This window comes from Cnephaeus nilssonii (genome assembly GCF_951640355.1).
Source record: "Cnephaeus nilssonii genome assembly, chromosome: 7".
Taxonomy (NCBI): Eukaryota; Metazoa; Chordata; class Mammalia; order Chiroptera; family Vespertilionidae; genus Cnephaeus; species Cnephaeus nilssonii.
Window position 1 is genome coordinate 14,764,709 of NC_137078.1, and position 27,437 is coordinate 14,792,145.

A 27,437-nucleotide genomic window follows, 5' to 3' on the forward strand; every position below is an offset into this window, starting at 1 on the left:
CAGGCCAAGAAGGACAAAGCCCAAAGGGAGTGAGTCTTGAACCCCCACATCCCATTCTCTGGATTTCCTCCCGCACCTCCTCTCTGTTTCACGTCTTGAATGGGCACCAGGCTCCGGCACCCTGCGGCCCAGCCACATGGCCTCTGGGTGGCCTGGTAGAGTTGGCCTCCGTGAACCTGTGGATCTGTGGCCAGAGGCCCAGCCTGGGTCTCAGCAGCCCCATGCCTGCTGGAGAGGGCTGTTGGAGGAGGACCAGGGCCCGTCGTCATTAGCTCCCCAACTCCAGAGGAGGCACCACAGGCTCACGTCCCCCGGCTGCCATGGCCCGCCCACCCAAGCCTGCTGCATGTGCAGCCTGTTAAATGGTCATTATGTTACGGAGTAACGGATAATTTGCACATTCCTCTCTTAATATATAGGATAATCAAGCTTTTGTGATAGATTTCACTTTTCCAAAATTAAGATTCACATGGGGAAGTGTGAAAAAGCTCCTCAGGGGTGAAATGGTGGCCCACAATGGCCACTGAGCGCCTGGGTGATGATTTTTCAGGATAGTTCATTCCAAGGAAGGGGGCTATAGCTGTTTATGAACCAAAGGAACTACTAGATAGTGCTTTAAAAATTTTTATTTCATTTTTTAAAATAAAAGGGTCAGGGAGCTGTGCTGTGGTTGGTCTGTATGATCAGGAATAGACCTCATGCATTTATTTCTGACTCTGAAGTTCACTTGGAATACTGAAAGGTAGAATTTCTAGCTCAATGAATTTTCAAACACAATATTAATAGTCATAATAGGGTGTTGCATGAAGAGGTTTGCTGAATGTGAAGCTTCCTATAAGATGCCCAGATAAACAACTGGATAAAAATAAAAACATGGTTTTGTAGTAAGTGTCTTGTGGAGCTGCATGACAAAATTTCAAAGGAGTGAAGGCATTACTGATTTTTTCATGCACGGAAAGAAAAAAAATAACTTTCTAAATACGGAGACAATGAGAAGGGGAATAAAGATGGACAAAGTGAAAAATAACTTTATTTTCAGTTTGTCTACGAGATCGCATATGCTTAGACAGAGAGCCCTGAAGTCCATTTTATCTCAAAGGTCTATGGTCATTCATCTTGTCCTGGGCCCTAGGAAACTTCAGGATCTGCCTCCAGTGTGGTCAGTTTGATTTACTAGCTGGAGTTCCAGATGATTTTTTATAACACGAAAGAGTACACTGAACATCGATTGGTTTAAAAAAGTTCGATCTGAGTTAGTTTCCAAAAGGCACAGTCAGAACAGGTATTAATGGGGATTAATGATGGCATTGTGGTTCAATATTAGCAAAAGACCCAGGGTTAAAAATAAATGTGTGTACCTCAAGGGAAATAGCAAAGTTCAAGCTGGCAACAGTATCAGGACTGGAATTTTAAAATACATAACTATATTGACCTTTTCCCCTCTCTTTTCCTTCTTTCAAAAATTTCCCAATAATGTCACCTTTTAAAAATTATTTTAATTAAATCAAACAAGGCCCCGGAGGAGCAAATTACCCTGGCCTACATTTTCTTTCAGTGCTTTTGGTGACTGGATCTTTGGGTATAATTTCCATCATGGAGAAAGGGTTCCCATGAGTAATAGCATGGTTTATGATTGCTATGGGCCCTTGCCAACTACTCTTCTACCCCGTGAGCTAATATCCTAACTCTTGGTAAGCTAGTATTTATTTCTGGGAAAACTCTGAGCAAAGCTTAAGAGATTTGCTTTCCCATATGTTTATTTCATCAGAGATTTTGCCTTTCTGTGTTGAAAATGTCTATTTACCTCTCTGTTTCTCTATTGGGCTGCAAACTCTGTGAAGGAAGAAGCTATGCTTTGTTTTCAATTATTCCCAGTATCTAGACTGGTAGAGTCTCAATAAATACTTGTTAAATGAGTGAGTTAATATTGTTTTTCTACCATCAACATCATTACAGCAATCACAACCACCACCACCACCACCACCATCACCACCACCACTATCAACACCACCACCATCACCACCACTACCACCACCACCACCATCATCACCATCACCACCACTACCACTATCACTACCATCTCTACCACCATCATCACCATCACCATCACTACCACCATCACTACCATCACTACCATCATCACCACCACTACCACCACCACCACCATCACCATCACCACCACTACCACCATCACTACCACCATCATCACTATCACCACCACTACCACCATCACTACCATCACTACCACCATCATCACCATCACCACCACCATCATCACCATCACCACCATCACTACCATCACCACCACCACCATCATCACCACCACTACCACCAGCACCATCACAACCACTACCACCATCACTACTACCACCACCATCATCACCACCACTACTACCACAACCACCATCACCATCACCATCACCACCACTACCACCACCATCACCATCACTACCACTACCACCACCATCACCATCACTACCACCATCATCACCACCACTACCACCATCAAACCATATTTGGTACCTAATTCTCTTTAGAACTTTTTCTTCCAAGGTCCCAGTACCTCTGGCTATTAAGAATTCTCTGATTTACACCTTTCTTCACATACTAGTATTCCCCTATTTCAAAATTCACCTGTCTCTGAACCCCATTTCTTTGGGTTCTTTCCCTCTCCTAGGAAACAGCTACTTAATTTGATATAGTAATCATGTTATTAGTACTAATGTGTTAGTAATGGCCCTCTGAGGTAATATGATCTGAGAGCAAGGACCATACCTAGTTCTAGCTCAGTCACCTCTTTGCTGTGTGACCTTGAGTGACATCATTTCTGAGGCCATCTGTTCTTTACCAGAAGACCCCTGGAGCATCATCCAGATCTCAACTACATGTTCTCTGCATTTGAACACAGCTCTTCCATTGACAAAGTCTCAACCCAAAGGAGCAAACCTGCACTCAGGTGAGAAGTTCGGGGTTTCACAGTGAATAAACAAGTGGTATCTGCTTAACAAGCAGATAAACTTATGATAAGCAACAGCACCCATTTGCAGCAACAGTGCGCCTCCCTGGAGAACTCTACCCACATTTGAGCCCGATCCAGTCAGTCAAGGGGTAGAAACTGACAGAGACAGGCCACCATGCAGCGGGAATGCCAGCTACTGTCACTGTGTTCCCTTTCCCCAGGACCATGCTGTCCTGGTCACAACATGGCAGGGAACAGCTGTTTTGGCATCTGACTGGGGCTCAGAGTCTATGGTGGCTTCTTCACAGTAACCCAGGGTCAACGATGGAATGCTTTATTAATGCCCTGTGAGCAAAATATGTTTCAGATGGCACAAAGCATCTTTCTAAATTTTCTCCCGGCACATTTCCTGGCAATTGTCCTGGTGGGTACAGCCACATCAGATATGAGGTGCAAAGGAAACAGCAGCGAAGCAATGTAGTTTAAAGGAGAAAGTATAACTCTGGGCAAGTTTCTTATTTTATAATTTTCTTTTTCTAAAAATTTTCTCTTTCACCAATCTGCAATGTAGCTGTGGTAAAATGGACCACTCGGTATTTAGGAAAGCCTACATAAAAGGTAGCTTATATAAGGTTATAACATCTCCGGCCCAAACCCCAGACAATGAAATTACAAAACTTTTAGACTTTCTCCTGGGAGAATCCAATAGCCCAGGGCTATCCAAATTATCATAAGTTTTTCCTATTTTCACATCTAAGTGAAGTAATGCAACATAAAAGAAGAACCAAATAAGATACTGACTTTATAGAGGAAATACTAGAAGAAAGAAGAGCATCATTTTGAAGAATAAAAGGATATTTTGCTGTCACTGGGAATAACAAATGTGGTTTGAGTACAGAGGCAAAATTTCCTTTTAAAGATGAAGTGAGGCCTGGAGAGGTTTAGTGGTTTGCCCTGGGTCACATAGAGGGTGGCCTGGTCAGAAGCGAGAGGTATCCCCTGACATGGGCAGATCAGATCAATGCGGCCTCTTCTTTCTTTTCTGTGGCGGAATGAAAACCAACAGGTTTGAGTGAGGTAAAAAGACAGATACCTTATGCAGTCAAGAAGAGAGGGTTTTGTTCATTGCAGAGGCAGGGAAACTGAGCCACAGGAGGGGTCTATTGCTGTGGCCCTCACGGGGGTGATTTTGATCCCAAGGGGGCGTTTAGCAATATCTGAAGACATTTTTTATTGTGACTGCAGAAGGTGTGAGGATGCTACTGATATTTCTTTAATAGAAGCCAGGGATGCTGCCAGATATCCTCTAGTGCACAGGACATCCCCCACAACAAAGCACTATCAAGGCCGTAGACACTGGACAATAATGATATTTATCTGGGGACTGTGTGTGTAAAATCCAGATTTATATTATTATTATTATTATTATTATTATTATTATTAGGAGCCCGCCCCATCCCACCGGCCGCTGCCGCCCCGCCCGCCCCGCCCACCCCGCTTGCGCTTTCCCTCTGGCAGCCGCCTTGCTTTCTGCTTTCCCTCCCTCTTCCTTCTAAGTTGTCTTCAGTCTTCACTCCTCCCTCCCTCAGCGTATGCAAATTAACCACCATCTTTGTTGGGTTAATTCGCATACTCACTCTGATTGGCTGTGGGCGTAGTGAAGGTATGGTCAATTAGCATTTTTCTCTTTTATTAGTGTAGATTATTATTATCATTATTAGAAAGTTTTCACAACATGGGTTACTATCAGTGCTCATTTAGCATCATGCCCCCACCTATTCCCTTCAAATTCCTTGCCAACATTCAGTGCTAGACTTTGCAGTGACCATCCTAAGCAACTTGTCTTTGGGGCCCCAGGCTTCTGCTCCTGCCTTTTGTCCCCACTTCACCTTTCCAGGTGCCCAGCTGGTGCCAGGCTGCTCATCTCCACTCCTCCCTGACAGCAATTGATCCCAGAAAATTTCTGCCTCCTGTCATTTTCATCAAGGCATGGAGTGAAGTCAGGCCATTACCCTCCCCAGAACATTTCTGTGTTACGACGCATCTCTGTTCCAGTACTTGTATCTGTGAAAGGCACTCCCAGCTTCAGTGGCCGGGCTGGGGGATGTTTAAGAAGAACTCCCCAAACACCCTGCCACAGCCTCTGTTCTCGCCGTGGACGGGGCCAGCCCTGGGAAGCCACACAGCCCGTCCGCCTTGGTCTGGCTACACTGGCAACTTCAGAACATTTTCCTTCCGAGCTTTCCAAATACATCTCATATTTTGAAGCAAATCTCTAACTGAGAATTTGAGAGTTTTTTGTTGTTTTCTTTTCTCTCAGTCATTGCTTAACTTCACTCAGACATTTCATGATAGATTTCCAGGATTTGTTAACAGGAGAGAAACTGCCTGAATGATAGAAAAGTTTATTTTTTTCATTATTTATAAAAATATGTTTTTATTGATTTGAGAGAGTATGAGAAAGAGGGAGGGAAGGAGAGAGAGAGAGAGAGAGAGAGAGAGAGAGAGAGAGAGAGAGAGAGAGAGAGAGAAAGAGAGAAAGACATCGATTTGAGAGAGAAACGTCGATCGGCTGCCTCTGGCATGCACCCTGACCCCAGGATTGAACCCACAACCTGGACACGTGCCCTGACCCAGAGATGAACCAGTGACTTTTCAAGACAATGCTCATCCAACTGAGCCACACTGGTCAGGGTAACAGTTGACTTTATTATTTTTTTAAATATATTTTATTGATTTTTTTACAGAGAGGAAGGGAGAGGGATAGAGAGTTAGAAACATCGATGAGAGAGAAACATCAATCAGCTGCCTCCTGCACACCCCCTACTGGGAATGTGCCCGCAACCAAGATATATGCCCTTGACCGGAATCAAAACTGGGACCCTTCAGTCTGCAGGCCGACGCTCTATCCACTGAGCCAAAACGGTTAGGGCTTGACTTTATTTTAAAGTGTCACCTTTTTAATTGATTTTTGGAGGTTCAATATTTATTTTCTAAAATCATTATAACTGAATAGATATTGGAAACATTCACAGAGCTCTTTTAAGGATGAAAAGAGATAATAGTTGAGAAGAGATTTTGAAAATTATCAAACGTGTATTTTGTGTATTTAAGCATGGTGTTGGTGAAAATGGAGATATTGGCCCCAACACCTAAAACCTCCCCCTCCCCAAAACAAGCAAAGCAAAGCAAACCATCCCCCAGATAGATTCTGTCTAGTGCTAAATCTTGTAATTAGGTTATAGATTTCAAAATTAGAACTTCATAGCTTTTTATGATTCATAAAATGCAAGGCAATTTGTATTAGGATTATGTGATTAATTCAAAATTTGACAGCTTCCACTTGGCCAGCTGCCATTAGGGAAGCGTTGGGTTGGCGGCTTCATATTTGCTTCCCTTGTGCATTGGCTGTGGTTGGCAGTGGCTTCTGGATTGGTGAAGATACACACAGCATGCGAGGAAGCTTAGGCTGATGAGCAGGCCATTTTTTAGAATGCTTACGAGGGAATTCATTTATTTTCAGCCACTCTAGCCATTGCTTCCCTTCCCACTGCAAACCTGTCATGGTGACTTCAAGGGAGAACAAAAAATAAAATTTTGTCTGAGAAACAGGAAAAATAGTGATTGACTGCAAGTTTAATGCATGTGGTTATAAGTATTTCTTGTAAAGAAATCCTAAATTCTTTCTTTAGAATTCACTGTTTTCATTTTGCAATGAAACTAACAACAGAAAGCAAAACTGCCTTTAGAAGTTATTTTTTAGCTCCTATTTTTAAGCTCCACTATTTCATAAATTCACATGTAGCTTAGTTATTAATAAAAACAACCTTTCTGCCGAAACAGGTTTTGCTCAGTGGATAGAGCGTCGGCCTGTGGACTCAAGGGTCCCAGGTTCGATTCCGGTCAAGGGCATGTACCTTGGTTGCAGGCACATCCCCATTAGGGGTTGTGCAAGAGGCAGCTGATCGATGTTTCTCTCTCATCGATGTTTATAACTCTCTATCCCTCTCTCTGTAAAAAATCAATAAAATATATTTAAAAAAAAAACACCTTTCTTATGAGCTAACCAGAAATTAAATTTCATATCATTCTCGGTCTCTTATTGGTTGATTGGACAATATTGATTTTATTGAGCTCAAATAAAACTCATTATGTTTTCCAAAGAGAGAATCCTACCTTATAATAGACAAATATGCAAATTGACCGCACCTTCGCTACGCCCAAGCCACGCCCATCAACCAATCAGGAAGAGTATGCAAATTATCCCAACAAAGATGGCGGCTAATTTGCATATCAAGACAGCGTAGAAAGAAGCCAAGAGATGCTGAAGGGAGCAAAGCTGTGGAGAAGCAAGCAAGCCGGGGGGGAGGAGAAGGGAGGAGCGGAGGTGGGGCCGGGGGAGAAGGAAGGAGAGCAGGATGGGCTGGCGGAGAAGGTGGGCCAGGGGACAAGGGAGGAGCGGAGGCGGGGCCGGGGGAGAAGGAAGGAGAGCGGGGTGGGCTGGCTGAGAAGGTGGGCCGGGGGACAAGGGAGGAGCGGAGGCGGGGCGGGCTGGCGGAGAAGGTGGGCCGGGGACAAGGGAGGAGCGGAGGCGGGGCCGGGGGAGAAGGAAGGAGAGCGTGGCGGGCTGGCTGAGAAGGCGGGCCGGGGGACAAGGGAGGAGTGGAGGCGGGGCGGGCTGGCGGACAAGGGAGGAGCGGAGGCGGGGCCAGGGTAGAGTGCAGCAGGAAACCCTATTGCAGGATTTTTCCTGCAACGGGAACGCTAGTTTTTTATAAAAAACCTTAAAATTTGGTGATACAAGAATTAGTTTTGCTCAGTCTTTGATGGAATAAAATAGCACATGGCTTAGTGTATCTTCAGGAATATTCTGCTCATGCATCAGCTTTAATGTGCTGTTATGCACCACGGGCAGGATCTATGTGCTGTGTATATCAATCCAGCCCAGGATTGCACAGGACCTGGGCATCACTTTAGTTCATTTCCTGTACCTGACCCCAACCTCCTCACTCATGGGAATTGTTCCCTCTCTCAGGGAGCTGCTGCAGTGCAGGATCTCTGTACCCTCAATGGTGCTTCTGGATCTCCTACAGAGAGCAGACGCGAGGCAGAGAGCTCTAGATTTGGGGTCAGCAGACCTGGATTTCAGGGGGAGCTTTGTCACTGACAGCCTGTCATCACACTGTTTCCTAACTTGTAAAGTGGCATGAGTAATACCCACCCTACTTATCTCATGTGATTACTATGAAGAAACAAAACCCATTTTATCCTATCTAATAAAGAGGTAATATGCAAATTGACCATCACACCCTCACACAAGATGGCCACCCATATGGTTACAAGATGGCCACCCCCATGTAGTCACAAGATGGCCACCACAAGATGGCCAGCAGGGGAGGGCAGTTGGGGGTGACCAGGCCTGCAGAGGAGGGCAGTTAGGAGAGACCAGGCTGGCAGGAGAGGGCAGTTGGGGGCAAACACGCTGGCAGGGGAGTAGTTAGGTGTCGATCAGGCTGGCAGGGGAGTGGTTAGGGGGTGATCAGGCTGGCAGGCAGAAGCAGTTAGGGGCAATCAGGCAGGCAGGGAGGCGAGCGGTTGGGAGCCAGCAGTCCTGGATTGTGGGAGGGATTCCGAATGCCAGTTTAGGCCCTATCCCTGAGGGGTCCCAGATTGGAGAGGGTGCAGGCTGGGCTGAGGGACTCCACCTCCCCCCCCCCGCCCCAGTGCATGAACTTTGTGCACCGGGCCTCTAGTCTATAATAATAAAAGCCTAATATGCTAATTAGACCGGATGTCCTTCCAGACCATCTTCCAGATGAAGCTGGGTCCCGGGTACCTGCTCGCAGCCAGAGGGAAGCCTGGGCCTCGGGTGTCAGAGGGAAGCCGGTGCTGGCAGCTGGGGGAAGGAAGGCCTACTCTTGCACGAATTTTGTGCATCAGGCCTCTAGTAAACAATAAAGCCCTATGGTGAGGTATTATTGTAATAGAAGCTGAGATTAGACAGAGTCATTTATTCCTTGACTCTTACTGTGGGTATGAAAATGGAGAGAAGCTGTGTCTTGTACATTTTTTTGGTGCTCCTTGATGTTTGTTTGTTTGTTGATTATAGTCACTGACCTTTTGTCCTGGTTACTCCTTAGTCCCTAGGCAAGAGATTCTTAACACTAAGTGGTCTTTGGTATCATGTCATCTTTCACTATTTGTCTGAAGCTAAAGAAACATATAGTACTGAGGTATGAATTTTGTTTTTAGCACATGACAAGTTCAGGGAATTCCAGGCTATTACAAATAAAAGTTTACTAAGTTTAAGTCACCATTTCAATAGCTCATAATGAACTGACATCTAAACTGAGGCAAATGACATGTACTTAGTTTTAGCAATCAGTCGTGGTTGCTCACCATTGCAGACCCAACGCGGCTGACTTTGATGGGATTCCCTCGGCCTGAAAGGTCCATCTGTGCTTTGTCCATCATGTGCAGGCAAGCGTCCAGGATGCCATCCTCAAACTATTTAGAAAAAAAAGAGAAACTACTCAGTGTCCACTCTGTAAGCAAGATATTCTCTGGCAAAAAAAAAAACCCAAATGAAACCACAACCTAATGTTTAGAAATGTGTATTCCTATATAGTAATTGCTCATAATCTTTTATACTTAATATTTCATATTAAAGTGGAATGAAGGAGACATTTTCTTTTATTTCTCAGTAAAATAAATAAGAACTTAAAAGCAAGCTAGAAATAGAAACAGAACTACTGAAGAACTGATGTACTTAAGGATCGTGAACTGACTTGAAGTTCTTCAGAAAATTTTACCAGTTAATTTAGAGGATCTCTCCAACATATTGGCTCCAGTGCCCAAGGCAAAGGAATAAACGATTTACCAAAGTCAGGCCAAAGTCTTGAGACCTCAAAGGTAACACGAGTCCCTGTGCATCCAGAAAATCAATGGCTCTCAGGTATATCACAAGAAAGCACTTCAGGTCGATATACCATACCTTCCATGGCAAATAGTAGGAGACCTTGTGCAGTGAATGTCTGTCTAAGGTTTTCCCTCTTTGGAGACAAGGTGGACTCAAAGAAAGTGCAGGACAAAGTAGATTATATTATCCAGGGAACAACCTAATAGGCAGTTCAATTTCCTTGGAGGGAGAAGCTAGCCATTTGCAACACTAGCATTTTCTAAGAAAGGAATGAAGACAAAGTAGTAATAAAATGACAAAATGGGAAGATTTCACCTGTATTGTACCTCACTGTACAGATTTTCCTGAACACAGTATCTTACAGTTATCCACGCAAGCACTTGTGACAGAAACCACAATCTAAATGGCTAATTACCAAGTAATAATTTATTAAATCCAGTGAAAATACCAACTCTGCATGTACCCTAAACAGATGTGATGGATGCAGTAATGGGTAATGCCCTTGTTCTCCAGGCATAAAAAGAACTCATTATTCTGGTGCTTCTTAAGCAGCATCTCTCAACGGTGTCTGTGGGACACTATATCAAAGAACTGGAGCGGTAAAAGAATAGTCATAGAACTGGTTGTTTCTCTGCATCACTGCAAACTACTGGGTTAGTTGGTTCTTTATGCCGAAGGACCAAATTAATGAATTCCGAATGAGTAGAGACAGACAGTGGCTGTGTTCAAGGGTGACTACCAAAGGGATTCTGGCTGAGGAGGACCCTTTCCAGTCCTCTTTGCTCCCACCTTGGTGACTTGTCTCTTATTATCTCTCTATATTGTCACATTGGGAAACAGAGAGAGAATCACACTAGAGGTTCGGAATCAGGGACCCAGAGCTAGGGCACCAGACAACAGGCAATAATCAAGAGTTGTATGCCACTTGAGCAGGGGAGGGCTTACAAGCAGGGACTCAGGCAGTTATCCAAAACAGGGGAAGAAAACATAGGTCATCAGCTTGACAGGATGTCAGAAATACAGGTGGGCAGCGATTCCTAGGAGTCAGGGCGAAGGAGCAGGACACAAAGCAAGTGGACAGGAGCTGGTGATGACCTGGGTCCCATTGGTCAGTCTGGAGCACTGGTGATGGATGAAGGGGGCGCCCCTGTGGAAGTCAAAGCGAAGCATCAAGAAGCCAAGAAAGCGTCATGCGACCTGGTGAGACCAGACTCCGTGAACTCCCCGCCCTGGGCACCAGAATGGTGCCCATCCCAGTCGTCTCAGCCAAGACTCTCTGAGGAAGGGCACACTCACCCTCCCATGCTGCTGATGAAAAGTTGCTTCTGAATCACAGGATATGCATTAATTTCTGGAAATATGGTAAAATACCCATTTGCTCCTACGTTAAAGATACCAAACTGAAATAGTGCGTGTTATTCAATATTTTAAATGAAACCCATGTACGATGTTTTATATCTGGACAGACACTTGAAGCTGCAGCTGAGAAAAGGTCCTTAAATAAAAGCCCTTTGACCAAATGGTAACACCCGTTTCTTTTAGCTGTATCTTATACCAACACTTTAAAAAGTTATTTCTTTGAGTTGGGCACACACCTTGCGGTACCCTTTGCATCATTATCAAGGCACCGCTCCTTGTAAGGAAAGGGAAGCTCAGTCCCCTCCCGGTTGCCGGGCCAGGTCTGAGCTACGAGATGTCCCTGCACTAAGATGCCTCAGCACTTCTCCCTAGAATGCCACGCTTTCTATAGACTCTGTAACATCGCAATAACCTAAGATATGTGACTTCAGCTGATGAATTATGCAGTTGCCTTTCTAAGTCTCTACTCCTGGCTTCTCTGTCTTGGAGTCTCAGATCCTGCAAAGCAGGAAATTATGCTTGTCTCATATTGACATATGGCACCCTGCAGTGATACATGTGACAAAAATATTAAGCAAAATGTCCTTGACAATGACAAATTTTAAATGGCTCACCTGACCATAGCTCCAGCTTCTACTCTTGATGTTATTGAAGTCTCCGTAAAAAATAACCCCGATGTCATTCAGGACGTATTCTTCTCTCTCTCTGTCATCTTCCAGGTACACAGCATCCTCTGCATCGGAAGGCAAACATAATGAGCATTATCAAAACAGGCTGCAGTCATATGTTTCAAGGTTGTTTTGCTCCTAAACTGCAACTTAACCAACTAAATGAAAAATTAAAGTGTTTTCTTTCACTAAAGGTAACTCCTTTGCCAATATGTAATTTTAGCAATGGTGAACCTAATCAGTAGACAAGGTCAGTCTGTAAATGATGACATTTGTCAGCAAAATGCCGACAAATGCTGGCTCTTTAAGTTCCAAACAGCACAATGAAATTGGCAAGTCTCATTAAACAATTAGGATTCTGATGCATCCGTAGTGTCAGAATCAAAATTCTATGATGCAGGTGTGATTCTGTAACCAGATAAAAAATAATTTTCAACCTATTTGAAAGTGATTTTTAAAACAAGTCTGGGACATATTAGAAGACCCATCGTCTGTCAGGCCTGGTCTATGGCCCCTCACTGATGGGAAGAGGGAGGCTGGGGGTTGTTTCTTTTCAATGGATAATTGTGGAAGTGACGGGAAGGAGGAGCCCAACGAGCATCTCTGGTCAGCTTCCTCCATTGCAAGGACTTTTCTTCCCTGTGGCTCTAATCTGAGGAAGGCTATGCTACCCATCTGCCTACTTAGCTATCAGTCTGGAACTTCTTCCCAGGGCAGGTGTGGAAGCAGCAAAAGCATCTTTACCAAAGGCAGAACCATGCAGGTATGAATTACACTCAGGTAAATTTTCATGTTTGGAACAGGGTCAATTTGCATTTTGATTGGGGACCTGGTTCATTACATTTCTCTGGCCCTGCTCATACCTGCCATCCCTCCCACCTTTTCAGGGTTCTTTCCTCCTCATTCCCGAATAAGGCTTTTATCACTCTCTCTGGAACAGTAGTTATCAATCTTGGCTGCACATTAGAATCATTGGGGAGATTTAAAAACTTCTGATTTAAAAACTTCTGGACTGAACTCAAGATCGATTAAATCTGAATCTTTGGGATTGGGATGCGATCCAGGCATCGGGGCTTTAAAAATATTCATTTATTTATTCATTTATTTTAAGCTTTCCAGTGATTCTGATATGAAACCAAAGTTGACAAAAATCCTCTAGCCCTTGCTACTCAAAGACTGAAGACAAGCACCACCTGGAAGCTTATGAGAAATGCAGAATCCCAGGCCCCAGCTCAGACCTACCAAATCAGAATTTGCATGTGAATAGCAGCCCCAGGGGATGTGTGTACAAATTAAGATTTGCAAAGTATTGCTCAGCCCAACCAGCTTCGATCCCCATTCTGGGATATATTATAGCTTTGATGGAATCCTTTGGAGATTCCTTGGTCTTGCCTGCTCTCCAAGACTTTCCTGTCCCTTCCTCTTTCTGTTCTCAGCCTCTTGCCTACCATTTAGCTGGTTTCATGCAACTGTAAACACACACACACACACACACACACACACACACACACATATTCTAATGTCCAATAAACTGTATACATTTACACTGAACAATTTTATAATCAAAATAATAAAAATATTCATCACACCAACGTTCTGAACCTCTCTCTGATCCCCAATCCCTGCCAGGGAACTGTTAATCTGCTTTTTGTCACTATAAATTAGTTTGCATTTTCTACAATTTTATGTAAATAGAATCATACATGTTTGGAGGGGTCTTGCTTCTTTCACTCAGGTTAATTATTGTTATTTTTATATATTTTTATTGATTTTAGAGAGAGGAAAGGAGAGGGATAGATAGAAACATCTATGAGAGAAAAGCATCGATCGGCTGAGCCTCTTGCACGGCCCCCACTGGGGATCGAGCCCACAACCCACCATGTGCCCTGATCAGAATCCAACTGGTGACCTCTTGGTTCATGGGTTGACAATCAACCACTGAGCCACACTGGCCAGGCTCAGGCTAATTATTTTGAGATTCATTCCTGTTGTAGTGTGTAGCAATAGTTTATTCATCCGGAGTCATCTTATCTTTCTAGAAAAATCAGTTACAAGCATGTGTCAACCTTCCCTGAGCCCTTCAACTGTGCGCTTTGATGCCTCAAACTGCTGCCCTTGCTGGATTCTGGAGGCTGCAGGCCATGGTTTTACCAGCACATCTAGGACTCTAAAGGGAAATGACAGCTTCGTTCCAAGTGGATAACACATGAAGAAGTGACAACTGAGTTTGAGGTCAGTATTTCTGGGGAAAAGCATGAAAGAAGATTTTCATTTTAAAAGAAAATAACATGAGGGTGTAAGAGAGATGGCATTGACCATTCACATGCATATGGCACTCGCCAGATGCTATCAAGCATCTTGACAAGAAAAGGCTACTCTTGTTTTTATTCTTTTGAAAAAGTGATTTAACTGTCGGGACTACTGTAATAATAAACATTTTAGCCAATTGGGTTTCAAATGCCTGTTGTTGAGATAAAAATTTCCTCATAAGGCAACTGAGGTCGAGAAATGCCATTTAGGAAAGTTTGTAACCTGTTTTCCTTATAATATGAGATGTTTATGGACTCGAAGATATTTTATGGTAGATTGGATTATAGAGCTACAAACATTTAAATTGGTACAAAAATATATGAGTCAAAATGGATAGCCTAGAAAGAGATGTTACTATATATATATACCTGTGAAATTAATATATAATAAAGACACTATTGCAAATCAAAGGCAATGAGTATTAAATTCAGCTGAGAAAATTGGTTGCTTGGGAAAAGTAAATTTTCTGTACATAAAAATAAACTGAAAATTAATTTAAATCTAATTTAAAAATAGAAAGCATAAGAAATCTCAAATAAAATAAAGGTCAATATTTATTTGATCTCTAGATGAGAAAGTTTTAGCTAAACAAAAATAACAGAAAAAAATCAAAGAGAAAAATTAATGCATTTTATTTAATATAAATATAAAACTTGATTTTCATATATAGTAAAATTTAAAGTATATAGCAAATTAGGAAAACATTTGCAGCAACGGGAAATGTTAGTAAAATTCCCTTATATGTAAAAAATTACAATAAGTTTATAAATGTGCTGATTGAGAAAGATGCAAATACAAAAATCGTTAAAAAATCATAGTGTTTTCCTAGCTGGTTTGGCTCAGTGGTCAGAGCATTAACCAGTGGATTGAAGGGTCATGGGTTTGATTCTAGTCAAGGGCACACACTTCAGTTGCAGGCTCCATCCCTGGCCCCAGTTAGGACACTTGTGGGAGGCAACCAATCGATGTGTCTCTTTCACATCTCTATTTCTCTCTGTCTGTCTCTCCCCCTTCCTTCCACTCTCTCTAAAAAATCAGTGGAAAAACTATCCTGGGGTGTGGATTAACAACAACAACAAATCTGAAAATGTTTAAAAGAAAGTAAGCAAAGGGAAAGCATTTCACAGAAGTAAAAATGTGACCATATATTCATGAGAACAATTTTAACTAAGCAGTATTTGAAGAACTCAAAAATTTAAAAGGAAATAAATATATGCATATATATTAATTTATTTATGCATTTGAGCTTAATACTCAATACTAATTGTGTGGTGAATCACCAATCTACTGATGAGATTGTAATATTTTTTTGTTTTATTTTTTTCTAAATTTTTAAAATTTAGCCTTGAAAATATATATGTGGTCTTTGATTCAGAGTAATGAATTTATCTAACTCTTAGAAATGGTACATAAAAATGTATGTATAAAGTTTGTTCATCAGAGCACTACTTATAATAGTGAAAAATTGGGGGGAAATCTGAAATGCTCCCAAATAAATTACTTCTTCACAAAATAGAATAGTATAAACCATTAAAATATACTTTGGAAAAATATTTAATGACAATGGAACTACACAGGTAGCAAGTGAAAACTTAAATTTGAAACACAAAGTTATGTATAAAATATATATAATTATGTAATAATAATAATTAAAAATTGAGATAATTTTGTAAAGATAACTGATGCATTCATCTACCTCCGTTATTTCTGCAGATTCCTTGAAATTACAGAAAATTAGATATACATTAGGGGTGGAAACCCTAATGCCATGAGAACTTTTCTAAATAAATGAAACCAAAATGAAATATATGAACATGACTGTGTAATAGGTTGGTGGCTTAACCACAGAGAATTGCTTCAAGTTATTTTAAAACAGAGCAATTTCACTGTACACTCCCTGTAGAATATAAGAAAAGGACAAGAAAAACTGCAAAATAAGCAAACGAAAGAAATAAAAAAAGGCAAGCGGTTTTAGTAACCATATTATCCTAATATATAAAAACCCAGGGTCCATAATATCCAAAACGACCAAAGGCTCAACCGACCGGAAGTCAGTCCTGCAGTCAGTGCAGGCATGGCGACCCAGCACTGACTGCCGAGGGGGCTGCGGATCAGGCCTGGAGAGAGGCCCGAAGAGAGAGGCAGGGTGTGATCCACAGCCTCTGTGGCAGCTGTTGATCAGCTGTTGCCTCTCTCTTTCTCTCTGGGCTTTGCCAGCAGCTGTGCCTCTGTTTCTCTCCAGGCCTCCGCGGGGGCTGCTGATCAGCCTCGCCTCTCTGATCAGGCCCGGAGATAGGCCCGGAGATGCTGACTGGCATAGAAACCAACCAATCAGAACCAAATCTGGGTGAACTGTGAGGAGCCAGTGGCTGTCTAGGAAGCGGAGTTTTTGATGCTGACTGGCATAGAAACTGACCAATAAGAACCAAATTGGCCAGCAAGAGAGGACAGTTAGGGGTGATCAGGCAGACAGAGGCAGTTAGGAGCAATCAGGCTGGCAGGGGAGGGCAGTTGGGGGCGAGATAAGGCCGGCAAGGGAAGGGCAGTTAGGGGCGATCAGGCAGGCAGGCAGAGAGGTTAGGGGCAATCAGGCAGGCAGGCAGAAACAGTTAGGGGCGATCAGGCAGGCAGGCAGGTGAGTGGTTAGGAGCCAGCAGTCCCAGATTGTGAGAGGGATGTCCAACTGCTGGTTTAGGCCCAATCTCAGGGACATTCCCCAAGGGGTCCCTGATTGGAGAGAGTGCAGACTGGGCTGAGGGAACCCCCCTTCTGTGCGTGAATTTTGTGCACCGGGCCACTAGTTAGTAATAATATTGATATTAATATTTTAAAACTAATGTAACATAAGCAACCAGCTTAATGACATTAAAGACCAAGATTTTCAGGATAAAAGCTACGCATAAATGAAATCAAAGAAATGAAAATTTAAACCTTGTATACTAAATTTAAGGCATTTGTTATATAATGGTCCTTTGCAAATCATCCTAGATTTAGTACTACTTTTCCTTACTTCTTTTATTTAAAAAAGTTTTTTAACCTGAAGGGGAAAGACATTCTTCTTCTAATGACTTTCCTACACAAAATGATACTTAGTACTGCAGCTGCAGACTAACAGCTGGACTGATTTTAAATCAGAATAAAAGTGTTAAGGGATTTGCCTACAAAATGGAGTTTTTCTTTAAAATCCTTGATAATTGGCTCTAAGAAGATTGATTTTTATTGTTGGAGAGCTTTGCATTGCATGAGGTTCACATGATTGCTGATCCTCCCTAGCCACCACCTTTTCTGTAAATTCTCTGTGTGCTTGCACTTCCTCTCACCATCTTACATGTGTGCTCTTTTCTTTTTCTCTTCCTGAGTCAAGAGAAAGAAAAATTTATTGAATAAACCAACTTAATAAATAAAACACTAAATAATTGCTTAACTAGTATAATTTTTTAACTTACAGCATATCAGGATAAATTAAAACTTTTGTTTTAAAATGCTGTCTGGAGACTATTGTGTAAATGTAGGTATTTTGTAAAATAATCTTGAAACTAAATTGATACGTGTTTAGTCAGATTGCATCAGGCTTAATTTGTTTTGTTTTCTTTTCCTTTTGCATTTGAAAATGACTTTAGTCAAATCTTGGTTCTTGAATGCCTTCCATCTTGAACAATTCAGTTCTCAACCAAGTTGCTCATGGAAAAAAGTCTTAGTTAACTTTGGTTCTGGAACTGATAGCCCTCTAATGCTGATCTAGCACAAAAAGCATCTCTCAGGCCAAAAACAAAGGAGAGAAGGCACCACTGTGGGTCAGTTTACAGCTAAACCTTGCCTTGTTAACATCTCAGGAAATTGTGCTGTGAATATTTTTGTGCTTTTTTTTGCTTCTGTTGTTGGCAAAATGGAGGATTAGCTCAATTTTATGACATAAAGAGGCCATCAAGAGTGATAATGTTTCCAAGGGTGTGAAAGAAACAATGATCACAGGCCACTGAAGAGGTAGAAAAACTGTTGTTCATTTGAATAAAGGAAAAGCAGTTAGCTGGTGACAGCATTTCAGAGGCAGTGATATGTGAAAAAGCGAAGATGCTGAACATTGACCTCCTGAAATGAGTGATGAAAGTGATTCCTTTAAAGCTCGTAGGGGTGATTAAATAATTTAAGAAAATAAATGTTTGCTTATAGATTAAACAGTACATTAGTCATGTACTGTATATAAGAAAGGTTAAAATAGGGAATCATTTGGAGGTCTGGAATGAATTAATTCAATTTATATTATTTCTAATGGGAAAAATGATTAGGTTTTTGAACAAATTGTTTCTTGAACAGCCTTCCACAACAAATTCAGTTTGAGAAATGAGGTTCCACTGTAATTCAATGCTTATCACATTCTGTCATCAGGGATATATGTCAGACAGTAATACTGCAAAAATCTTAATGAGCAAGGACTTTTGGGGTAGGCAACATCCTTGTTTCTTTTTATCCATTCATGTCAGTTAAAGTGTTTGTTTCTGGACTAATATATTGTTTGATATTTTTAGCCAGAAATTAGTCTCATAAATCTATTTTTTAGTATAATTCATATAAAATAAAATTTACATGAAATATTTAGCTTTGGTAATAACTTTTTCAAGTTGAACTCCCTCTAGCAAGATATTTTTCAATGCTTTTATTTACTCTGCATTTACACTATGCACTGTTCCTAAAATATTTTGTAACACTCTTTTTGTACTTTTGCCATTTGAAAAGGTTGTGGTGTAGTTGGTCTGTAATTAAGTGCAAAGTCAAAGTCACTATTAGCTTTTTAAATGAAAATATTGGTGTTTCTGTCCTGGTGCACCATCATTCCCTCTGCACCTGGAGCTGGAATCCCATTGACTTATAGATCCCATTTACTTCTTCATAGTTAAGTATGAAGCGTGAATTCTGTCCATCTGGATAAGATAAAAGGCTGCTGGAAACCCAGGTGTCCTCTTAAAGGTCCCACACAGAAACTCACTCACTTCCAGGCACTCAATCTGGGCTCTAGCAGAGGGACAGTGGCTGAGAGGGTGCCAGATACATACAGTGAGAAACTGAGTTTTGTGGCTTTAGAGCAAGAAATAGAGGGAAAGTTGCCACCACCCTGCACCTCTCAAGAGGCCTCAGAACCCACCTACACAATGGCTGGCTTCATACCATAGCAGAGCACAACCTAATTAGCTCCTCAAGTGGCACATACTAAGGATAGTTTTGGCAGGCAACAGAGCCTGCTGGGCAAATCCTACTCCATGGGATCAGCCCCACACACAGCAGCTGCTATGTTGTGGTTGTGGCCAATATTCTCAGCCAGTCAGCTTGAGGGTCAACCCCACTCATGACATGCCAACAGCAATCAAGGCTCAACTACAATAAGAGGTAACACACAACACAAACAAAGGACACTCCTGGAGTACCCAGCTCAGGTGATCATGGAGACTTTGCCACTATTTCCATAGAACATTGACTACATGAGGCCACACTGCAAATACTGGGAGACAGAAGATCTACCTAATACACAGAAACAAGCACAAAGAGGTAGCCAAAATGAAAAGACAAAAAAAGAAAATTCCAAATGAAAGAATAGGAGAAAACTCCAGAACAAGAATTAAATGAAACGGAGGCAAGAAATCTACCTGATATAAAGTTCAAACACTAGTCATAAAAAATTCTCAAGGAACTTAGAAAGAAGTTCAACAAAGAGAAAGCAAGCATAAAAAAAGGTATAGAAATTATAAAAAAGAACCTATCAGAAATGAAGAATACAATAACTGAAATGAAGAATATACTAGAAGGAGACAATAGCAGATTAGATAAAGCAGAGGTTTAAAGCAGCAATTTTTAAAGACAAAATAGGAAAAACCCTGAATTAGAACAGCAAATAGAAAAAATAATTTAAAAATGAGTATAGTTTAAGGGATCTCTGGAACAACACTAAGTGTAACAACATTGGCATCATAGGGGAACCAGAATAAAAAGAGAAAGAACAAGAGAGTGAGAACATATTTGAAGAAATAATGACTGAAATTTTCCCTAACTTGGTGAAGGAAAAATACACACAAGTCCAGGAAGTGCAGAGATCCCAAACAAGGTGAACCCAAAGAGGTCCACATTAAGACACATCATAATTAAAATGGCAAATGACAAAGAGAGAAGCTTGAAAGTGGCAAGAGAAAGGCAGTTAACTCCCTACAAGTGAGCTCCCATAAGACTGTCAACTGATTTCTCAACAGAAACATTTCAGTCCATAAGGGATTGGCATGAAATATTCACAGTGATAAAAATCAAGAACTGAGACTACTCTATTCAACAAGACTATCATTCAAAATTGAAGGAGAAGTAAAAAGCTTCTAACACAAGAAAAAACTAAAGGAGTTCATGACCACTAAATCAATATTACAAGAAAGGTTAAAGGGACTTCTTTAAGAAGAAGAGGGAAACAAAGAATATAAATATGAATAATAAAATGGCAATAACTACATACTAATCAATAATCACTTTAAATGTAAATGGATCAAAAGACATAGGGTGGCTGAATGTACAAGAAAATAAGACCCATACATATGCTATCAACAAGAGACCCACTCCAGACTGAAAGACACACAGGCTTAAAGTAAAGGCATGAAGAAAGATATTTCATTCAAATGGGAAGGAATAAAATCTGAGACAGCAATATTTGTATCAGAAAAAGTAGCTTTAAAACAAAGGCTAAAATAAAAGATAAAGAAGGACATTTCATAATGATAAAGGGATCAGTCCAACAAAAGGATATAACCCTTGTAAACATTTATGCACCCAACATAGGAGCACCTAAATATAGAAGTTAAATATTGATAAACATAAAGGAGAGATTGACAATAATGCAGTCAAAGTAGGGGACTTTAACAACCCATTGTCATCAATGGATATATCTTTCAGACAGAAAAGCAACACAGAAACAGTAGCCTTAAATGACACCCTAAATCATATGTGTTCAATTTATATCTTCAGAACATTTTATCCCAAAGCAACAGAATATACATCCTTTTTAAGTTTACACAGAACATTTTTTTTCAGGGTAGACTGCATGCTAGGACACAAAACATGTCTTAATAAATTTAAAGAGATTGAAATCATATCAAACATCTTCTCTAACCTTAATGGTATGAAACTAGAAATTAATTACAAAAAATAAAAACTGACAAACACACAAGCACACGAGGCCAAATAACATGCAAATAAACAATTAATTGTTAAGAAGGAGATTAAGGAAGAAATCCAAATATCCCTCAAGACAAATGAAAATGAAAACACAATGACACAAAATTGATGGGACAGACCAAAAGCAGTTTTAAGAGGGAAATTCATAGCATAAAGGCTTATCTCAAGAAACAAGAAAAATCTCAAATAAACACTCTAACGTTACAGCTAACAAAACTAAAAAAAAAAAAAAAGAACAACAAACAAACTCAAAATGAGTAGAAGAAAGGAAATAATAAAGATTAGAGTGGAAGTAAACAAAATAGAGATTATGAAAACAATAAAAATGATTAATGAAACCAAGAGCTGGTTAGTTGAAATGATAAACCTTTATTCAGACTCACCAAGCAAAAAGAGAAAAGTTCCAAATAAATAAAATTGAAAGAGGAGAAGTGACAACTCACATGACAGACATACAAAGGATTATAAGAAAATACTAATAACAATTACATGACAACAAATTGGAAAATCTGGAAGAAATGGATAAATTCCTAGAAACATATAATCTTACAGGGTCAAATGAAGAAGAAACAGAAAATATGAACAGACTGATCACTACTAATAAAATCAAAGCAATAATAATAATAATAATAATAATAATAATAATACTATCAACATACAAAAGTCCTGGACTGGATAACTTCACAAAGTAATTTTACCAAACATTCAAAGAAGAGTTAACACTTATTTTTATACTATTCCAAAATATTCAAGAGGAGGGAAGGCTCCCAAGCTCATTTTATGTTGCCATCTTTGCCCTGAATCCAAAACCAGACAAAGACAATATAAAAAAAGAAAACTATAGTATCCCTGATGAACATAAATGCAAAATCCTCAAAAAAAAAAATTATCAAACCGCCCAACTGGCATGGCTCAGTGGTTGAGAGTCAACCTATGAATCAGAAGGTCATAGTTTGATTCCTGGTTAGGTCACATGCACAGGTTTTGGGCTCAATCCCCTGTGTGGGGTGATCAGGAGGCAGTCGATCAATGATTCTCTCTCATCATTGATGTTTCTATTTCTCTCTCCCTCTCCCTTCCTCTCTGAAATCAATAAAAAAATATATATATTTTTAGAAATTAGCAAACTGAATCAGTAATACATTAAATTGATCATACACTATGACCAAGTGGGATTTATTCATGAGATGCAAGATTGGTTCAATATCCACAAATCAATTAATGTGATACACTACATTAAGAAATGAATGGTAAAAATTATATGATCATATCAATAAATGCAGAAAAAGCATTTGACAAAAGCCAGCATTCATTTATGAGAAAAATTCCCATCAAAGTGAGAATAGAAGGAACAGACCTCAACATAATAAAGGTCATATATGACAAACCTACAACTAACATCATAATCAACAAGGAAGAGCTAAAAGTATTTTCCTTAATATCAGAAACAAGACAAGAATGAGCATTTTAACCACTTTTATTCAACATAGAATTGTAAGTCCTAGCCATAGCAATCAGACAAGAAAAATAAGTAAAAGGCACCCAAATTGGAAAGGAAGAAGTAAAAATAAATCAAGTGCAGATTACATAATAATATATAGAGAGAACCCTGAAGGTTCTACCAAAAACTATTAAAACTGATTAATGAATTCATTAAAATAGCATGATACAAAATTAATATTCATAAATCAGTGCATTTTTATGCATTAATGATGAACTATTAGAAAGAGAAATTTAAAAAAATCAACCCCACAAAATACTTCAAATAACCACAGCAATCTTGAGAAAGAAGAATTAAGTTGGAGGTATCATACTACTTGATATCAAACTATACTATGCGGGGGCCTGATGTGGCGGGGGCCAAACATGGCAGGGATCTCCCTTTTCTGCGTCCAGCACAGAAAGAGAGATGAATGAACCGGTTCTAAGTGGAGGCGACCAGGGATTGAGAAATAATAGAAAGAAAGAAAGAAGACGCAGAAATAGATTTAAAGCTGGGAGCTGGGTGGGACGCCATTCTTCCTCTCTGATGGAGAGGCTGCAACAACGACAACCCGAGCCACGAAGCGCGTTTATTTTAAAGGCCTAGATTTACATATCTAGTCCTGCCCCTACTGACACCTGGGCTGCTATGAAGTCAGAACTGATTAACATGTCCAGCCTCATTGGGGAAGCATGTTCCCAGGGCGTGGCTTTGCCTACGCCCTGAGTTCAGCTGAGGATAATTAAGGAAAATGCCTATGTGTCTTCCCAGGCGGCCCTCTACAATACTACAAGGTTATAGCAATCAAAACAGCACGGTACTTGGCTAAAAAAGACACTTAGATCAATGGAATGGAATAGAGACCCCAGAAAAAAATCTATGCCTATAAGATCAATAATTTGTAATAAAGAAGGCAAGAATATACAGTGGGGTGAAGACAATCATTAAATAAATGCTGCTGGGAAAACTGTATAGATACCTGAAAAAATGAAACTAGACCACCTTCTGACCCCAATACACAAATAAACTCAAAATAGATTAAAGACTTAAATAGAAACCTGAAACCATAAAACTTCAAAAAGAAAACATAGGCAATAAAATCTCTGACATTACTCTTAGTAATGTTTTATCTGATACATATCTTAAGGCAAGGGAAACAAAAGAAAGAATAAACAAATGGGACTACATCAATCTAAAAAGTTTGGCACAGCAAAGGAAACCATCAACAAGACGAAAAGACAATTTACTTATTGGGAGAACATATTCACCAGTGGTAGACCCTATAAGGAGTTAATATTCAAAATCTTTAAAGAACTCATACAGCTTAACACCAAAAAAACCCACAAAAAACAAAAAACAAAAAAACAAAAAACAAAAAAGAAAGAAAGAAACTAACAAACCAACAAACCAATCCAAGCAAAAAGTGGGCAGAAGACCTGAATAGACATTTCTCCATTTGTGATGGCATAGGTGGACTAGAGGGTATTATGCTAAGTGAAATAAGTCAGACAGAGAAAGGCAATACCATATAACTTCAGTTATAGGTGGAATCTAAAGAACAAAAAATGAGTTCAGAAATAGACTCATAAATAGAGAACAAACTGATGGTTGCTAGATAGGAGGGTTACTGGGGGCTGGGTTAAAAAGGTGAAGGAATTAAGAAGTACAAATTGGTAGTTGTGAAGCAGTTATAGGGATGTAAAGTACAGGTAGAGAATATAGTCAATAATATTGTAACCACTATGTAAAGTGCCTGGTTATCACTAGACTTATGGGGTGATGACTTTGTAAATTATATAAATGTCTAACCACTCTGCTATATACCTGCAACTAATATAAAATAATATTAAAATTTAACTGCAATTGAAAAAAAAAAAAGAGTTTATCTGAAAAGACAATGTGAAAAAATAGCCAAAAAAGAAAATGTTGAAAAAGAAAATTTGGGCCCTAGCCGATTTGGCTCAGTGGATAGAGTGACGGCCTGTGGACTGAAGGTTCCAGGGTTCAATTCCAGTCAAGGGCACATGCTCAGGTTGGGGGCTCGATCCCCAATAGGGGGCATGCAGGAGGCAGCCAATCAATGATTCCTTCTCATCATTGATGTTTCTATCTCTATCTCTCTCTCCCTCTCCCTTTCTCTTTGAAATCAATAAAAATATATTTTAAAAAAAGAAAGAAAAAGAAAATTTGGAAGCTTGCTTCATGGTAAATTGAACTTTTGATACCAATTCACCCCATTCCTGTAACCATGCTCTTTGCTTTGTAACTAGCTGTTTTTCTCTCTAAAGGTGGAATATCCCCTTCTTGACTTTGGGCTTACTTTGTTTACAGGGATGTTAGAAGTGATGCAAGTAGGGGTTTTAAATGTGCTTGAGCAATTAAGTATATGCTCTTGGATTTTGCCAGCACCATGAGAAAAACATACCCCAGCAAGCCCATTAGTCACAAGAGAATGAGTCACACCAGGGGCAGAGCTTCCCTACAACAATGCAGTGAGGGTAGAACCTACCCGCACCTGAAGCAGAGCTGGCCAATCAAGCTCAGTCTACTCTAGCCCCGTGGTCGGCAAACTGCGGCTTGCGAGCCACATGCGGCTCTTTGGCCCCTTGAGTGTAGCTCTTCCACAAAATACCATGGCCTGGGCGAGTCTATTTTGAAGAAGTGGCGTTAGAAGAAGTTTAAAAAATTTGGTTCTCAAAAGAAATTTCAATCGTTGTACTGTTGATATTTGGCTCTGTTGACTAATGAGTTTGCTGACCACTGGCCTAGCCCAACCACAGCCAAGTCCCAGAACCATGAGATTAAATGCTTATTTTTGTATACCAATAAGGTTTCCTGTTTTTTTTTGTTTTTGTTTTTTTCTTATGGAGCACTACTGTGATTATAGCTAAATAAAACAAAGCTCTAATTAAAATTGATTTTGGGACAGTAATAAGTAAATATAAGGATAGAGCCAAATGTACATTTAGTCTTAATATATGATATAGATGGCATTTAAAAGTAATAGATAATGACAGATCTGATCAATAAATGATGTTTTGACAACTAGCCATTCATGTGAGAAAATTTTTTTTTCAGTAAGATCTCTTTCCCTCACTATATACAAAGTTTAGTGATAGACTTACAAAGTACATGTGTATCTCTTCCTTCCAATCCTTAATTCACATAAATTGTCCCAGAATAGTAGAGAAATACAAATGTAAAAATGCTCAAGTTTACTAATAGAGACATATAAACTAAAATAACCATGAAATATCATATCATGCCTATTATACTGGCAAATTGTAAAACAAATGGTAACACTTAGTGTCAATGAGGGCATGAAGAAATAGATACTCTCATGTGCTGTGACTGTATTATAAAATGCTGCAGCCTTTCTATAGGGTAATTTGACAGTTATCTATGCAAATCTAAAATGTGAATTCACTTTGACCCAGCAATGCTATTTCAGGTATATATTTACAGAAATATGTTTGCACAAAGGGTATTTGAGACATTTAATACAGCATGGATGCTATATTGAAAATGAAGCAATTTAAGTATCTATACATATATAAAAACCTAAGCTACTGTTCGATCAGTAGCTATGATGCGCACTGACCAACAGGGGGCAGACACTCAATGCATAGGCATGGAAACATGAAACAGACTGGTGAATCTCAGAGGGAAGGGGTAGAGGGGAGGGTGGGAAGAGATTAACCAAAGATCTTATATGCATACTAGAGGCTTGGTGCAGGTCCCTCAGCCTGGCCTGCAGGATTGGGCTGAATCTGTGCACTGGGCCTCCGATATCCCCCGAGGGGTCCCAGATTGCAAGAGGGTGCAGGCCAAACGGATTGCGAGAGGGCACAGACCAAGCCAAGGCACCCCACTGGTGCATGAATCCATGCACCAGGCCTCTAGTTTGTAAATAAAAGACCATATCAATAGTGATACAACCATATCAAGCAGTTATTAAAAAGAATATTATGTACTGATATAGAAAATGTTCCAAAACATATTGTGCAAGAAAGGAAGGTGTAGAGTAACATGCATAACACAATCTGATTTGTTGCTAAAAATTCAAAATTTTATCAATGTATATATAAACACTAGTAGGTAAAATTATAGCAAAGTATCCAGAACTATACACAGTTAAAGTTGTTTTTTCTGGAGATTCTTTAGGATTGGATGGTAAAAAGGGAAAGTCTGATTTTTGCCATATACATGAGTGCCTGTGTATATTTGAAAAGGACAATGCATTCAATTAATCGTCAATTAAAAATGAAAACACTCAAAACTACATTAGGTAGATGAAAACACACCAAAATTTAATAGTGTCTCTGACTTATAGATCTCTGAGTTCTTTTTATGCTTTCATTATTTTTATTTCTATAATAAGACTTCATTATCAGAAAAAGAGGTTTTTAAAATGTGGTTGCATTTAACTGAGACTACCAATTTAATAAGAGGTAACCAAGTCCAACTTTTATGTATTATTTTTTATTCAAGAGCAGTATGGTCATACTCTTTTATTATCAATGTCCTTATTAAGTA

At 39.9% G+C, this 27,437-nt stretch overlaps 1 protein-coding gene across 1 annotated transcript in view; it reads right to left on the bottom strand.

Moving 5' to 3' along the window:
- The window catches only part of F13A1 (coagulation factor XIII A chain), a 172,800-nt gene that overhangs the window by 82,191 nt on the left and 63,172 nt on the right, over positions 1 to 27,437 (bottom strand). The window contains exons 5-6 of the mRNA XM_079778427.1: positions 11,852 to 11,970; positions 9,359 to 9,466 (exon numbers count right to left, since the gene is read on the bottom strand). Of these exons, the coding sequence (XP_079634553.1) occupies positions 9,359 to 9,466; positions 11,852 to 11,970 (227 nt within the window). The remainder of the gene's footprint in view (positions 1 to 9,358; positions 9,467 to 11,851; positions 11,971 to 27,437) is intronic.